At 30.4% G+C, this 17,701-nt stretch overlaps 1 protein-coding gene across 19 annotated transcripts in view; it reads left to right on the plus strand.

The window, feature by feature from the left end:
* The window catches only part of LOC127708097 (cyclin-dependent kinase-like 4), a 41,678-nt gene that overhangs the window by 6,731 nt on the left and 17,246 nt on the right, over nucleotides 1-17,701 (plus strand). For all 19 annotated transcript variants that reach the window (XM_052212931.1, XM_052212927.1, XM_052212926.1 and 16 more), the window contains exons 2-8: nucleotides 1,759-1,960; nucleotides 8,692-8,886; nucleotides 11,245-11,423; nucleotides 12,393-12,505; nucleotides 13,234-13,373; nucleotides 14,869-15,108; nucleotides 16,136-16,551. In XM_052212931.1, coding sequence (XP_052068891.1) covers nucleotides 1,793-1,960; nucleotides 8,692-8,886; nucleotides 11,245-11,423; nucleotides 12,393-12,505; nucleotides 13,234-13,373; nucleotides 14,869-15,108; nucleotides 16,136-16,551 — 1,451 coding nt within the window. In that variant the 5' untranslated portion in view covers nucleotides 1,759-1,792. The remainder of the gene's footprint in view (nucleotides 1-1,758; nucleotides 1,961-8,691; nucleotides 8,887-11,244; nucleotides 11,424-12,392; nucleotides 12,506-13,233; nucleotides 13,374-14,868; nucleotides 15,109-16,135; nucleotides 16,552-17,701) is intronic.

Below are 17,701 nucleotides of genomic sequence, written 5' to 3' on the forward strand. Positions count from 1 at the left end.
TCTCAAGAGCAGTAAAATTGACACCACCCAAATTCAAACTTGATATGTGTTTGGTGGTAATAAGCATTGTGTATAAGTTTTATAACATTAGGTCGAGACAAAGTAAAGCATAAGTGTGGAAACAGCTATTTTTCCATTTTAAAGGGACTTGCTCTAGAATGGTGAAAGTAGAGCCACCCAAATTCAAATTTGATCTGTGTTTGGTGTTAATAAGCATTGTGTTTAAGTTTCATAACATTTGGTGGAGGCAAAGTAAACTCAGAGTGTGGACATGACAAATTCACCAATTTTTTCCATTTGTAAAGGCACAAACTCTAGATCGGTCAATGTGACACCACCCAAATTAGAAATTTATCTGTGTATTTTGTTAAATAACATTGTGTATAAGTTTCATCATGTTCATACTATTTGGTTTAGGCAAAGTAAAGAAAGGGTTGTATGGCAAATTCAGCAATTTTTTCATTTATAAAGGGACATTACTCGTTAACGGTGAAAGTAATGCCACCTTAATTCAAAACTGATCTGTGTCTGGTGGAAATAATCATTGTGTATAAGTGTCTGAATACTTGTTTGAGACTAACTAAAGATAGAGAACTGAAACCAATTTTGGGACATACAATCGGACAAGGGTAAAACTTGTTTCCCCCACACAGGGCGGGGGCATAAAAAAACTAATCTTCTCTTTCCTGGATCCTGGTTGTAAACTGAGACATTCATTAATATGAATCCAATATAATCATGATGATATTAAAAAGTTAATAATGTACTGAAAATGTATAAAGTTCAGCCGAAGAGGATACTGTTGTTACACCTTTCAATCTTGAATCATCTGTTTGTTTATTAATAAGTAGCTAGTATTTTAGCATTTTACTTTGAGGAAATTTAATCTTTTATTTTTCTCCAATTAACATTTTTTTTGATTGAATATTCCATTTCAGTAACAATAATATGTGTATTATCAGTAAAAGGATATGTTGGTATATCATTTAAATGTCAAAAAGTCAGCAATTTAGTACCACAAAGAAACCATTAATGAAATCTAGAGGTTAATGTATATATATTAATTAGGACTTCAGTTGATGGAGCACCTGAGATCACCCCCAGTTTTTGCTGGGGTTCGTGTTGCTTAGTCTTTAGTTTTCTATGTTGTGTCATCTGTTCTATTATTTGTCTATTTGTCTTTTTATTTTTGGCCATGGTGTTGTCAGTTTGTTTTCGATCTATGAGTTTGACTGTCCCTCTGGTATCTTTCGTCCCTCTTTGATGATCATGGGCATCATTAACAGTTAAAAGGCATTCTATTTAAGCATCAAATTTTCTTGAGATAGCTGGATCATAATTAAAATGACAGTCAAATATTTATATTTAAAAACAAATTAATAAACCATAAAAAAATATAATGAGTTGTAAAATACTGAAAAGAATTGAATGTTTTCTGGAAGTTGTTTACATGTATGAGCTAGGTTTTCAGTTCACTAAAAAATGACCAAAGAAAGATCTTACATTGATGTCAAATTCTATGAAGATGACAAATTTATCTCTGAGTCTTTGATAACCACTGAGTAGACTTCTGAAGTGGGACTAGCATATACAAATATGGGAGGGTTAAACCAGTTTTGTGACAGCTCATTCTTTTTTCATTTCTCACTATACATTTTTGTACAGTCTGATTCATCAAATTTCCTTAATCTTCAGATATATTCTTGCAATAAGAGAAAATAACACTGCATTTTCATACTTCTTCCATTTCTTTTTCAGGCATTAAAAGCAAAGGACAGAATTGTAGTCCACAATGGAGAAGTATGAAAATCTGGGATTAGTTGGTGAAGGAAGTTATGGAATGGTCTTAAAATGTCGACATAAAGAGACTGGACAGCTTGTAGCTATTAAAAAGTTTTTAGAAAGTGAAGATGATAAAATGGTGAAGAAGATTGCCCTTCGAGAAGTCAGAATGTTAAAGGTATTTAAGTTGATAACATTAATGGTACTAATGATACTGCACCAAATGTGCATTTTGACAATTAGTGTCTCTTTAGTGATGCTCAATGCCAAAACATTTGAAAATTCAATACCTAATACAAATGTTGAGGAAGAGCTGATAAAACCCAAAAGGTTCAAAAGTATATCCAAAATAAGACAAAGAATCAGAACTATGCATGATGGAGATGCATTCCTAAATTTAAAATGATTTCCTAATTTTTTTAACAATTTAAAATTCAGAATTTAATGAACTAATTTGTCAACCTCTATTTTTTTCCTTCTTTAGACATGTTACAGCTAAGATAAATTTATTTACAATATATCCATATACTGATTTTTTTTTAATTTAGAATTTACTCATTGAAAATTATATATAGATTGTAAGATGATCATTTTGAAAAAGCTTTTGATACTGTAATGATGTCATTGTAAGTTTTGAAGTAGGATGCTTTTAGTGATAATGGTCAAATACATTTTATTTAGAGTTACTAAAAAGGATTTGACCACCTGTGACTGTGTCACTTGATCTACTTCTTCATCAGTATACACAATAATAATAGCATTCAAATCAATTAGTGTAAGCAAACAAACTGTCATCATTTTTGGATTAAAATTTGTTGAATAAACAAGTTTATTTTGTTTCTTTTGTCATGTATAGATTTTGCATTAATTCAAACTTTTAAATGATTCTTGAAGTTCACGACACCAGATGTCCCAGTTTTTTTTGTTTGAATATATATCACATGGCAATAAGTATACATTTGCATTAGACCATTTAACTATTGTTTCTCACGTAAAATTGTTTTACCCCACTTTAAGCTTTACATAATCTATCAATATTGTCTGAATTACGATTGATTTTGTTATATTCAGCATACACATTGAGATACAAATGGATACAACAAAAATATTATAGAAAATAAAGAATGCTCATAATGGTATCAAATGTATATACAGGTAATATTAGTTAGTAGAAAATAAACAGGAAAATAAAGCTCTTAATCTGTCTAGACTGTTATACATCCAAGAAAAAAAAACCAAACATACTTACATTTTATTATAATTTAGTCTAAAATTTTACAACTTTTTATCTTATTCTAATTTTTTGCAAATTGTTTTCTCTTTGTCATGATGATCGTTGCAGTAGGTGAAATTCAAATATAAATGTATTATTTTCATGTGATTCATGGTTAATTATTTGCAGATACCTTAGTTATAATTTCATCTCCACTTTCAATTTGTATGGAAGTTGTTCCTGAAGATATCTTGACTTGTATACTTGTCATCATACCTTGAACTAATTTTGGTTGGTTGTTAAGAGTATATGTCTGTCTGATTTTTATGTCAAATTGCCATGACTTTAACAGAATAAGGAGGTCATGGTGCTTCTTGCTACTACTGATATTTTGCATATCAAAAGTCTAAAATGTCCACCACTTTTATTTCTTTTTTTTTCAAAAGCCTAGATGGCTATGTTAGAACCTGACATATTAAATCAATATGATGTAATCTAGCAAAACACTTATACAGAATAGAAGAGTATGGTTCTCCTCTTGGTCGGCAGGACAGCTGCTACTGCCTGCATTTTTCCAATGGGCATACTCACAGCCTGAAAATTTTCTCCCCCCTGACACACAGGAGCCTTGGTGTTTTATAATTTATATTACACAAAATTCTTAAATGTACCAGTCATAATTAGATTCTGACTGAGCAAGTCAAAGATGACCTCTAGCCAGCCTAGCATAGTTTAGAGGTGCAGTCTTCACCCTTGGTCACAGTCCCACCATCCCAGGCTTGTAAAATAATAATCAGGCCTGTAAGATTTCAACTTCAGCTCAAATGAATCTATACAAAATTTAGGAATATCGGCTTCAGGGCTGTGACTGCAAAACTTTATCATCAAGATTGGAGGGAAATTCTTTGCTTGTCCCTTTTTTCATTTGAATAAAAATGAACCATTTTTTCAAAGACAAATAGTCACTATATCCATTTAAAATGAATTTATTTAATTTACATGACAGAACTAACCCAAACCCATGACAGAACTTCTATAAAAGATTGATTTTTGGTCTTTGACACCTTTTTCAACACAATTGGCTCTTTTCGTGAGGGCCAGTTTTTATTAGTGAAGCAAGCCGTAGACAACCACAGACGGAGAGAACCACAGACCTTTCACAGGAAAACTGACAATCCAAGTCAATTAAGATTGGAGTCGAAAGCACCTGCCATGTGCCGGGTTTGAACTCTCAACCGGAGTGTTGACAGGCAAGTGATATAGTAGTTAAACTACTTAGATCACTCAGCCACCAAGGCCCCTTCTGTGAAAAATAGTTGGCTGACATATTTGGTATAGACACATGTACATAGTCCTTTGAATTAGGTACTAGGGGACTTATATGATTACAATAAGCTTGATAAAAGCACTTGATCAAGTTTTAAATACAGAATTTATAAACAAAATTTAAGTAAGCAGCGTCTGCATGTCTTGGAAAAACATTTTTTTTTATTTTACCTGTTCCTATGTTAATATGTTAATAACAACAGATAACCACGGAATTACTTTTTAAAGTACATGCATATGACTAGTTCATGTTTATGGTGATTATATGGTGTGAAACAATAAACTTTATATGGTGTGAAACAATAAACTAAAAGTTAAACAATGAGCAAGCAATTTGATCACAATGGTAGATAAAATGATAATGGAAGATATTCTTTTTGTATTGTTTCAAAGGTGTTTAAAAGGTGTGACTTCTTAGGGTTATAATTTGTATAGATATTTTCAATTATTGTTTACAAGTCTATAACTTTATACTATTAAAGGGAAATGTATCACAGATAGTTTTTCATTCTGTCTGAGTTGTTGAAATATGAATAGAGCAATAAATGTAAGACAGCAAGTGAGCAACCCAACAGGATAAATTATCGAAAATAGTTTATTATACAGCAGAATCACTCTTAATACTAATTTTGAAATTATCAAAAAATGTCAGTCAGTTTTGAGGAAAATAGGTGTTTTAGGTCTTAGAGTCAGACTTTGTAACACAGCAGTCCCTCAAAATACTACATATGTCAGAATCAGACTGCATGCATATGTTTGTTGACCTTTACAGTTCCTTTCTTTGCATAGGAATTGAATGTAACCCTTTTTAGATGCCCGTTTACGGGATGTATTATGGTATACCTCTATCCATCTGTCTGTATGTCCGTCCGTCGTCAACATGTCGGACAATAACTCAAAAACTCTTTAACCAATTTGCATGAAACTTTGGTGAATTGTTTATATCTATTGAATTAAGCTCTGTTTTGATTTTTATAAATTTTATATATTTTACATTTCCGAGTTATGGGATTTTTTTCATAAAAAAGGGGGGAGTTTCCAGTTTCGGACAATAACTCAAAAGTGCCTTGAGCAGTTTTCATGAAACTTTGGTGCTAGTTTATTTCTATTAAAATTTCTGATATGATATTGAGGAGTTATGGAACTTTATAGGTTGAAAGAACGATGGGCTTATCATGCGCTCATGGCGCAGCTCTTTATTAAATATTGTGTGTCCGAAACGCTTTTCTGTATTTACCCTCACCAATAACACTCACACCTAACGACTGGCCTACTTAATATGCTGTGTTTAATTACTTCTTAATTGCAGTTACTACCACAAACAAACAGAAAGTTTTTGAAATAGTGAAAGCTGAAGTGACACCATTTAAAATAATTATTTAACGTTTTATGTGAAATGCCATGTAAAAATTCATTAAAAGGTATATAATCAGCTTGAATTGTACCTGCATTTTTATATGTGCTTTTAAATGCTTTATACTCAAGTCAAAGGATATTCTTTAAAGATCATTTAATATTCATAGACCATTTTTTATTAATAATCTAATATCTACAATTTAATCAAGACAGTATTAAAAGCGGGTTAGTTAATACTTTGTTCGTATTCATACTTAACTTGATCCTATAATCGTAGCACATTTACACTTGGAATTTAAATCAATGCTTTAGTTTGCCTTTGGTTATGTATTGAAATTTATTAAAATCCATCTATTGATACACGTAAATAATTTTTGAATTGTATTTAACTTCTTATTTATTTCAGCATATAAGATTGCTCGTCTAAATCAATTGTCTTTTGTTATATAAAAGTATTAATAGGCACACTTTAGGAATTGAGCTTAACAACTGTTTTACCGTGTGTGTAGCATGTACTGAAGATCACGGTTTTATGATATCAATGGTTGATTTAATTAGAGTTAAAGAGTATATTTATATTGTCTTCTGATTAATGACTTCATATTTGATTTGATTTTGAACAGCTTGAAATAGTAAACATGCATGATACTGTAATATAATATAAAATTTCCGATTGAGGATTTGGAAGTATTTTGATACTCCCACTCCAAAAAAGGGGCATACTGATTTAACCTTGTCGTAACACATTATTGTCACATTCTCTCAGCAACTAAAAGTCATAGCTTCTTGATATATATATATGACACCAAGCTTCATCTAGTAAAACCAAACTGTATGACATGTTTCAGATCATTTAAGGTTCTATTTCCTGTTTTCTAAAAACTTATATCATATATATGTAATTTTTGTCACATTTTTCTCAGCATATTCTCAATATATGCGGAGGTATGATTAGTGAGTGTATAATTTTTACATTTACATTCAAAATAAATGCTGATTAGTTTTCATTAAGTGAACCAAAATCTGGACCAAATTTATTGTGATAGATATTGCCTAAGATTCAAACATTTACAGAATTACACCATACATGTACTACATACATGTTTCATAATCTGACCAGTGACTTACACCTTTTGGATTTCAAAGATTTGTGCAGGTTGAATAATTGTCTTTAGAATGACTTTATTTTGGAACTAAGAAAAGATTTAAAGTAGGAGATGTACGGGTTCTAAATACAAAATCAAGCATTTCCTCTTATTGCTTTTTTAAATTCAAGGTCTTGATAAAATTTAATGCATGCTGCAATCTTTAATACCAATATTGAAATTTAATGCTTTTAAGTAAGTGTTTTTCATATCAATATGCTTTGTTAGATAATGGAATGAAAGCCATTGTTGAAAATTTTTCATTTTAAAAAAATCGTATGATGTAACATGGATGCAGTTAGTCACAGGTTGTCTTGATTGAAAATTTCAACTATTACATAAAACAGCATTATCAAGTTGCATTCCAGTGCTATGATAACTTCTCATCTGTAAAGATAACAGACTGTTCCCCTGTCAACTGTAATAGAATCTGGAATTTGTAGCTATTACATAATATACACTTATTATGTGACCATTTAAGCTGTGTTAACCAACAAAAATCATTAGAACTGTAACCAGAATACAAAGATATGTATTGCTTTAGAATTCTAATGAGTTAATTTGATATGTATATGTGGTCTTTATGCATGCTTTGAAATATATGTTAAGACATGTAACTATGGATTGAAATTTCAGAACAAATATTTTCGTTTTTTATCCTACTTTTTTAACAAACGAGTTGAACCTGTATCCCCCATGAAGAATTTGAGGTACAAGTTTATACTATTCACAATCTTTATTAATAATGCATTGATGTTTTTAGATTTTTAAGAAAGAAAATTTATAAGCAAATTGAAAGTTATTTTAATTTTAGTAATAAACTTATTCAACTATATTTAATCTGCAATTTCAGGCATTACTATAATGTATATTAGAAGGGTAAAAGTACCTGGTGCCACCTCATGTTGAAACCCAGTATATCATATAATCTATCTATTCTGGCAAATGTGTACAAATACCTTTGATCAGTGGAAGGTGCCTTTTCTCTAGAGGGGAGGTTTGACAGTCTTGGGCCATCATGGTATTAGAAAACCTCCACATCATTCAATAGATATAAGAAGATGTGGTATGAGTGCCAATGAGACAACTCTCCATCCAAGTCAAAATTTATAAAAGTAAACCATTATAGGTCACAGTACGGTCTTCAACACAGAGCCTTGGCTCACACCGAACAGTAAGCTATAAAGGGCCCCAAAAAATTACTAGTGTAAAACCATTCAAACGGGAAAACCAACGGTCTAATCTTTTAAAATTTTGATAAAATGGCACTGCAAAAACAATGCACAGTGTATCATTCAATAAAGCATAGTACTGTATAAGACAACTTAGACAGAATCAGTCATTCCCAAGGTCGCTGGACATTGTGCAAAGACCAATAAAATTGGTTTGGTCCAGTTAAGTGTCACTGTGATATGCATTACAGGACCAAATGACTAGTAAAAGTTTTAGTTTTTGTCCGAATCATAGGTGTAAATGTCCTGTAAAAAAGAGTCTGGTCCAGTTAAGAAGAATGTTTTACTGGACCAAATATCCAATTGATTTCTCAAAGCTGTGAGAACCACTGCAGAATGAATTGAATAGGTTTGACAAGCAAGACTTTTGAGAACTTTTTTTTTTAATTTCTTTTTCCTTCTTAGTCTGAAGTTGGTTATAACTCAAAGCATTGACAAAGGAGTAATTTAACTTTGTTTTCAGAGTGAGTAAAAGTCTTAAAGGCATCAAGTACAGAACTTTTCTTAATATTTGTTTGCGCCCCTGCTCTGGTGGTCTCTTTTTACTTGAATATTGCAAAGCCATTTCATGCAGAGAATGATATAGAATTGATAAGATAGTTTATGTAGTGCATAAATGTCTTTTTTTTCTTTCCAGCAACTACGACATGACCACCTAGTCAATTTAATAGAAGTGTTCCGTAGAAAGAAAAGACTTTATTTAGTATTTGAATTTGTTGATCATACTGTGTTAGATGAACTAGAAAAATGTCCAAATGGATTAGATGAAAACACTGTTCGTAGAATATTGTGGCAAGTCTTGAAAGGCGTAGAATTTTGTCATGTACATAATGTAAGTATTACAAAATGTATTTTAGCTTGGACTTTCATTCAATTTAAGAGAAAAAAACTGCAATGCAATAATTAGATACCCGTTATATGTTATTTTAGCTTGATTCAATTGCAATTATCTAAGATCTCCTTAGAAAATTCTAAATATGGTTGGGCATTTAATATTAAAACTCCAAAACATCACAGGGAAATTTTCTTTAATTTTTTTCTTGTAGCAAAAGTGAACAATGTTGTTATTAAGAGGCAAACCATTTTTAATGGGTCCTGCTGTAAACAGTAAAGTGACCACATTTCAAAGACTGAAATTGCTTTATTTCAGGCCATTCAATTATATGTGGGGTCAGAAAAAAACTTGGTCTGATATATCTCATTTGTGTTTTTAGTTTGCTTTTGAACTCTGCCTGAAAGAACTTTTGCAATAATTAAAATTGCTTTCCAAAAAAATATCCCTTACTTGCTTTCGTTTCATAACTTAAGCTTCTAAATATTTTGAAATATGATTCTTTGGAAATTCAATCTTGTTTGTTTGAACCAACAAACAGCACAGTTTTAATAATACTTATCACAATATTTGTTAATCATTTATTATTAACAAACTTACATGTGCACAAATAAAAAACATACTAATCTTAATTAATATCTTCACAAATAGTTGTTATAAAAAGATTTTAAATCCTTGGTAAGGTGTATTTGTCACGTCTGCATGCTTTTGGCAAGGAAGTAGATCAACATACTGGTGCTTTGTGAAAGTTCTTTAATCCCATACCTCCAGTTTTTATTCTTTTTTGGAAATTTATTAGACTATGGTTTCATTATTAATCGTGGGATACCAATTTTTGTGGATTTCGTGGGTACAGGGGAACAACAAATTTTAATGTCCAACTAATTACACATTTTCTACATGAATGTATGCAGACATTAGCAAAACCATGAAATCAAATATCCACGAAAAAGTTTCCTCAATCCACGAAATTAGTACACACGAAAATAAATGAATCCACTGTAGATGGTTTACTGGTTTACAGTAGCAAGGGCAGATACTAATATGATATAATTATAATCCAACCAAATTTAACATGTTGTTTTGGCAACATTGCTAATGATAAGCATCCAAAATTTGCAGAAAATCACTAACATTATCAAATTGGTTGCATAGATTTGAAAGTATTTGCAAAAGAAAATGTGTATATATATATACCGGTATAAACAAAAAAGGCAAATGGAATTGCCAGCCTTTGGAAAACTCAGTTTCTTATTTGTAGTAAAAAAATTAGCACATGGACCCCCATTTTTTTCTTTTGCGATCAACTATGTTCTGCTTCAAGAATGTTATTTATCGAAATAGCAAGAAAAATTTATGGTTTATGTTTTTCTGTATGTCTTTTTATTGGCAAGAAAATTGTCTCCGGCTTATTATTACCAATAATTGTATGATATCACAAACTTTCATTTAAGGAACGAACTTAAAGGCCTATAAATTAGAACACTCTGCAAAAAATGTATGCCCTTAAGTTTGACAGTTGTCACAAATCTAGACATTTCCACAGATAAATGGAAACCTTGCATTTTTTTAAAACCAACTGAACTCTTAAGATTAAACTGACACTTTTATTTTTTTTCTATTAAAACAAAATATAATCAGATAATGTATCTTTATATAGATATTGATATGTATCCTAGAATATATGTTCTACAGCAATGAGTAGGTCCTTGTCACATATAGTAACCTTTAATTGACTGCTTTTAAAGGACATTAGTGCAGAAAGTTTAGAGCCATTTTGAAGGTCTTTAGGAAAGAAGTCCATTGCCCCAAAAAATTTAGCCAGTATGAGAAAATTAGATTTTAATTAAGTTTAGGCTACAGTATATAAATAGAAAACAAAAAGAATTATATCTATGAAAGTCCAGTAAAGCACAATATTTTCCATGTATGGCTGAATAATTACTTGGCCAAATGTCTAGTTAAAATTTGCTACCTTTGATATCCATTAGGTAACATAATGACCTAATTTTTTTTTTGTAACAGGTGCATACATAGTCCATGACTGTCAAGAGACATGTAACCATATTTTTAGGCCCCCCCCCCCTTTTTTTTATATCACCAACAAAACAATCTTGTGTTTTTCACGATTTTCATGACTTCCTTTAGCATAAATTCATCCAAAAGTATTTCGCCTTTTCGTAAAAATTTGGTTTTCTGGAATTCACAGGGCCTCCTTTCAAAATTCCTGAATCCCCTCTGCTTCTAAAGTGAAAATTAAAGTATCAGTATTAAGGTTTAAAAGCAAACAAAAAATATCATCTTTCTTTCATAATGTTACAAATTTTTTATGTATTGAATAATTGATTTTTATTACAGATCATTCATCGTGATGTAAAACCAGAAAATATTTTAGTTAGTAAATCGGGTGTAGTAAAATTGTGTGATTTTGGTTTTGCACGAACTCTTGCACAACCTGGAGAATCTTATACAGATTATGTAGCTACCAGGTGGTACAGGGCACCAGAATTACTAGTCGGAGATACAAAATATGGAAAGTAAGTTGATATCAGTGACTAATGTGGATTTTGTAGAAGCGAAATTGTGGAAGTGTGATTGGATTACTTCTCTTGAGTAATAGATACTTAGCTAGCCATAACGGCTTGGACTATGGAAGTACTTCTTCAGCTCAGTCAATTAGAGCGCTGACTTGTAATCAGGGGTCCAGGGTTCAAGTCCCAGAGGAGACAATGTGAATTTCTAATAAGAATCATGTTACAATATCTTGTAAATTGACAATACAAAATGCAACCCTCCAAATGAAATAATATTACATTTTCATGTCAGAAACTTGCTAAATGTTGATATTTTTGCTCAGAACAAAACAGTGACAATATAATTCTCTTCGTGTAAAAAAATCATGTTAGAAATGACAGTCCCAGATGATTGAAAAAGTAGCAAAACAATGTATGTGAAAAAACTTTCTCAAAGGTTGCAAAACAATGTTTGTCAAAACTTTTTTGAAAGCAGCATTAATTAATAAACAAACAAGTAATAAGTTATCATTCATATCCTATTTACAATAAGGAACGATTTAAGGGTTAATAATTAAATTGAATACAGTCTAATTTTGGATCTTATATGGATAAATGATGAATAAAAACTCACATTGGATTGGATATATGACTGTAGGTTTTTGTATTTAAGGTCCAATGAATGATATCAGCTATGCAAAAAAACATGCATCACATCAAAATATCATACAGAAATGTTTTTGTTTTTGTTTAAAGATGCTGTAAATTCTTTTATTTTCATAAGTATCAATTTTATGAATTGAGGAAATTCTATTTTCATGAAAACTTGATTTCTTGTGATTGACAAATTGCCTATACAATTCCATAGGAAATATTTGTTTTGATGAACAGTAAAATTTGTTGATAATCAATACCCATGAAATCAATAAAAATGAGTACCCCATGGATAATGATAAAGCCACAGTATTGTAACTTTTTATTTAATTTTTACAGAGCCGTGGATATATGGGCAATAGGTTGTTTATTATCAGAAATGCTTACTGGTGAACCATTGTTTCCTGGAGATTCAGATATTGATCAACTCTATCATATAGTTAAATGCTTTGGTAAATTATTTACATACTTTTATCTACAAGTTTTAATTATATATCAGATTCTCAGTTAGAATTCTGGAAAATAGATGCATACAAAGAAATTGCTATTTTGGAATTCCCAATGGCATGAATGGTGGTGTGTTAAGAATTCATGAAAATAAATGCATACCAAGGAATTGCTTTCTTGGAATTCCTAATTGTGGTGTTTTAGAAAGGAAGTTAAAAGGAATATTCTCCTTTCATCATGATGGTTTTATTGCAGTATGAATATATGTAGATAAATGGACTGTGCGTTTTATTTAAATGTCAGGAAAAACCTGTATATTTTGAATGGAAAAACTATATGCAAAAGAATAGTGAATTTCCAAGAGAAAAGAAGGACACTATAAAGTTATAGAGATCGATCTTGGGTTGTTTTTTTATGAATGAGTTACACCCGTTGACCCAAGGTCAATCAGTGTAAACAACTTGATGGAACATGTTGGTTCTCACTGTGCATAAATTTCAAAGTCTCCTATGGCCATTATCTACTAAAATTTATTATTTATGGATTGATGAAATAATGCTGCCCTTTGTTCAAACAGTTTAAAGAAAAGTTACATGAGAATATTGACACCCACTGTGTTTTTTTTTGTGTCGTTAGGTTGCTGTTTCTGTGAAGTACACACATCTTATAAAGACATGCCTTTTATAAAACTAACATGAATAATATGCATATATATTTTATGCTTTCTTTAAAGGTAATCTTACACCTCGTCACAAAGAAGTGTTCCTTAGAAACCCTTTGTTTGTTGGTATGAGAATCCCTGAAGTAAAGGAAACAGTGCCATTAGAAAAGAAATTCAACAGAATATCCTCCTTCGCTTTAGATTTAATGAAGGTAATTCCGGAGTGAAGTGCTTATTTATAGCTTTTATTATCTGTAAAGTGCTTGTTAATAGGATTTTAAAATTCCTCTATCCATACATAGACATTAAGAAATAATAAAAGTATATTGGAGAAAATAGCCAATATTGATATTATTAAAAGGTAGATTTAATTAAATACCAAATATCATGCTACAGCCATTACTTCAATTTTACAGTGAAGCCTTAATTTTTTGTTGATGTTTATTTTGTTTAGTTTTACATTGTAAAGGAATTGGCTATAGATCATGGCAGCACAATTATGAAATTCTTGGTTAAAATTTAAAAAGCAAGACCTTTGAAAAGTGATGTATAAAGCTTAATGTTTGAAGACATCAGCTTTCACTGTATATATTGATAAGAGTAAAATGTCAGCTTTCTATAAAAAGTCCTGACAGAAGCAAACTTATCTGGAATATAGGTTGGTAATTTGATCAATATACATATGATAAATATGCTGGCTGATAACTAGTGTATAGGTTTGCATAAATTGTAGAGATATTTATTTACAAAATAAACGTGTTGAAACAAAAATAGCTTAGGTGAAATCAAGGCAAATATAAAGTCGAACTACTTAAACAGTTCCTAACAATTGTTCTATTTAGTTCTTGATAAGATTCAAATTTAACTGGTCAGTTCCCAAAAAGGTCATTTACATTCTATATTTGGAGTTGTAAAGTTCTATATTTGGAGTTGTAAAGTTCTATATTTGGAGTTGTAAAGTTGCTCATTTCAAATTTCACTATTATTTGGTTGTACTCTGGAACTAAAGGAAATTTGTTGTGTAGAATTGTCAGTGCATGATATAAAATGTAAGCTAGCTTCATTTCCATTGAATAAACTAAACCAACATGTATAATATCTTCTGTCTTGCATGTATTATCATGTTAAGATTTCCTGTTTTTCGATACTTTGAATTAAGAGCAGTGGTATGCTAAGCCTAGATAATGTGTACAATCTTGTTTTACTTCAGAAAAAAACTAACTGTATTCAACATGCATGTATCTATAATAATTTGGTATTCATATTAGATCAAAGAGTTTATATACACCGGTAAAGGCATTATGATAACATTCCTGTCCAAGAAAATCATTTTTGCTGGTGTAAAAGCAGTATGCAATACAATGAATAAATGCACTAGGAAATAAACATAAATAAAAAAATAGTTTTTATATCTTCTTCTTGCTGTTGTCTGTATACTTAGCTGATTATCATCAAAAGTATTCAGCTATGTACAACAAAAAAGATAATTCTGGCAAGGGAAATAACTCACTGATGAAAATATTAAGGTCCAGGTTAACAATGGGGTCAAGGACATTTTCTTTGAGACCATGAATAATGATGTAAACTATTTCATAAAAGACTTGCTTACTTCATTTTTTCAGTTAACTTCTGATATTAAATTACACCTACTGGATAACAAGATGATCACAAAGAAATGTCATATCAAATATTTCTCTTTGATTTCAGCAAAGTTTAAGACTAGATCCTGATGATAGACCTACATGTACACAGTTACTGAAACATGAATTTTTCCAGAAAGATGGTTTTATTACTAGAATTCAACATGATCTGAAACAGAAAGTACACAGAGAGACACACAATAATCCATTAATAAAAACATCGTCTAGTGAAAAAGAGGACGGAGACGATGCCAAAGGATCAAATATCAAGAAAAAGAAAAAAATTAATGATCTTAAAGATAATAAGGTTTTTACAAAAAAAAATTCTTTAAAATGTATATTATAAGATAAAAATTATGATTTTAAATTGAATGAATTAAATGAATTTAAAATAGCTTACATTGAGGAATGGCATTTCTGTCAAAGGAGTAAGTTCGGCAAGGGCCCTTTTTAGTCACAAATTTTTAAGTCCATTGTTTCCAATTAATAGTGTTACAAGTAGAGGAATAAACATATAGTGAAACAGAACTATTAATGTGGAGGTTTTCTTATAAAGCGTTGACATTTACATCCCAATTATACAAAAAGTAGAGACTTTGTTGAAAGTTGTCTTAATTTCACCCACATTAAGGCCTAGGAAGGATAGAGTGCAGGGGTTAGACAAACTAAAAATTCAAGTCAGATTGTCCCAAAAAAACTACCCATGCACACTATGTGTTTCCGGTCCTAAAAACATAGGAAACTGACTTGTTTTCATAGAATCTTGTGGAGAATAAAAAATTGTACTATTTGTGACATCATGGAATGAACGCTAATATGTACAGTTTAGGTAAAATGGTTGATTTTTTATCTATTCATTGTGAAAATGAAGAATAAATCCTTATTTGAAATTAAAGCTAGAAATTGGGACCATATTGGGCTCTAATGGAACCTACTCCTTAAATCAAATTAAAATCTAATATTAAGACTACCATATTAACAAATTGACTATTGGATAATTTTCACTTGAATTCACATTTTACTGCAAAAACAGTTGATTTTCTTTTTCTTTCTTGTTCATCTGTAATCAATCTTATTTTCAGTTGATTACATAAATCTATCATTTTTTATATTCGTTCATCCTCCACCAATACAAACTTACTGCCAGGAAATATCATAATAGTGCTGAAAGTGGCGTTTAACACCAATCAGTCACTCAATTAATCATTCATTAATGTCTTGATTTTGCAAAAATGGAGGCATACTCAATAGATTCCTTAAATTTGGATCCAAAACCATTAGCTAACTACTTTCAGTAGAAATACTTAACATAGTAAATATTTTTTTATTTAAAGGATGTCAATAAGAAAGACAACAAAAAGGAAACAGAAAAACTTGCTAAAAAGACTTCACAGCAAAACACGAGTTTGACCCCTGTAAATGCTAAATCCCCATCTGGGGATAGTCAGAAGGAAAAAGAGAAAAATATCAGAGACCAACGTGAAAAGGAAAAGACAATGATTAAAGACTCAAAAGTGTCTAATAATGTCAAAGAAAGAGACAATAAAATTATCAAAGATCAAACAAAAGACAAGGAAAAAACTGATAAAATTGATAGGAAAAGTGATAAAGAAAATGAGAAGGATATTAAAGAAAATGGTGAAGGAATTAAAGAGACAACACCTTCAATACCTCCTATTGTGAATAATGCTGGTCAAACTAATCATGTTTCTACTACAAATAATCCACAGTCAATGCCTTCAATAACCAGGTTAGTATTTGTTTCCATGGTAACAGTAGTCAAAGTTTTGGTGTTGTCTGTTTAATTTGTTGTAAAACTGTTGTCAGAGTTAAGATGGTCTATTCATGTAAAGAAGAAAATTTCAAAAATATCTTACTTTGGCAATAATTCTTCAATGCTCTGTTAAAAGTTAAGGGATGATATTACTGAAATTGAAAACAATATCTTTCTTTTTCTATAGAGAATGAATCAGAATTATGAAAAAAAAACAAAGATGGGTCTATGTTTCCTCTAAATTAAAAAAAAAAAATGAATTTAAGGCTCATCTTGTCTAGATAAATATTTATAAAGAATTTGACATTCTTCTTTTTATCAAAGATAAAAATATTTAACTTTCAGATAGCAGTAGGAATTTATTTTTTCATATAGCATAAAAATTTAAAATTTAATATCAAACAAACTTTTAAAATGCTATATACCACTAAATAAAAATTCAAAGCGCTACATTAATACAAATAAAGACATTTCTTGGTAGCTTTATCACATAAATCACACTTTGGTGTTTAAGCATTGCTTACTCTATCACACTTTTCTGTAGGTCAACATTTTTGCAGTTTTGTGGATAATTATGGACATTTGATTTGGTATTTGATAATGTAGCTTATCAATGTATTGCTTACACTGCTAGTAGTTAGTATTGTCATGATAAAACTAGAAAGTTACTATTTCTGTAGAAAGAAACATACATTAGATGTAGAAAATAGCCTGCAGAAATAAAATGTTGATATTGATAGTTTTGGATACATATTTCCCTGATGAACTTTGCCCTGTATTCATAATTACATTTAAAAAACCTTTCTTTTTCAATTTTATTGTTCTTGTTGTATAGGCTTTATCGTATAATGCAGACATACATAAAAAGCATACTGGTAGCATATTCTGGTATCCTTTAGTAGTCAGTTTGTAAGGTACATCTCTGCATAATCAGACAAATTCATTGACTTCAAATCGACTTGTCTTTGCTCTTTCTCCTTAATGCAGTATGTTTACCTGAAGAAAAAAAACCAGCAAACACCAAATGTAAAGTTAACAAAACTTAAAACTTATTATTTAAAATTATTTGTTAAGGTGTGTTTGAATGATCATTGAAAGAATTTATATTAAGACATAGAAAAATTTT

This window comes from Mytilus californianus, unplaced genomic scaffold (assembly GCF_021869535.1).
Source record: "Mytilus californianus isolate M0D057914Y unplaced genomic scaffold, xbMytCali1.0.p SCAF_7, whole genome shotgun sequence".
Taxonomy (NCBI): domain Eukaryota; kingdom Metazoa; phylum Mollusca; class Bivalvia; order Mytilida; family Mytilidae; genus Mytilus; species Mytilus californianus.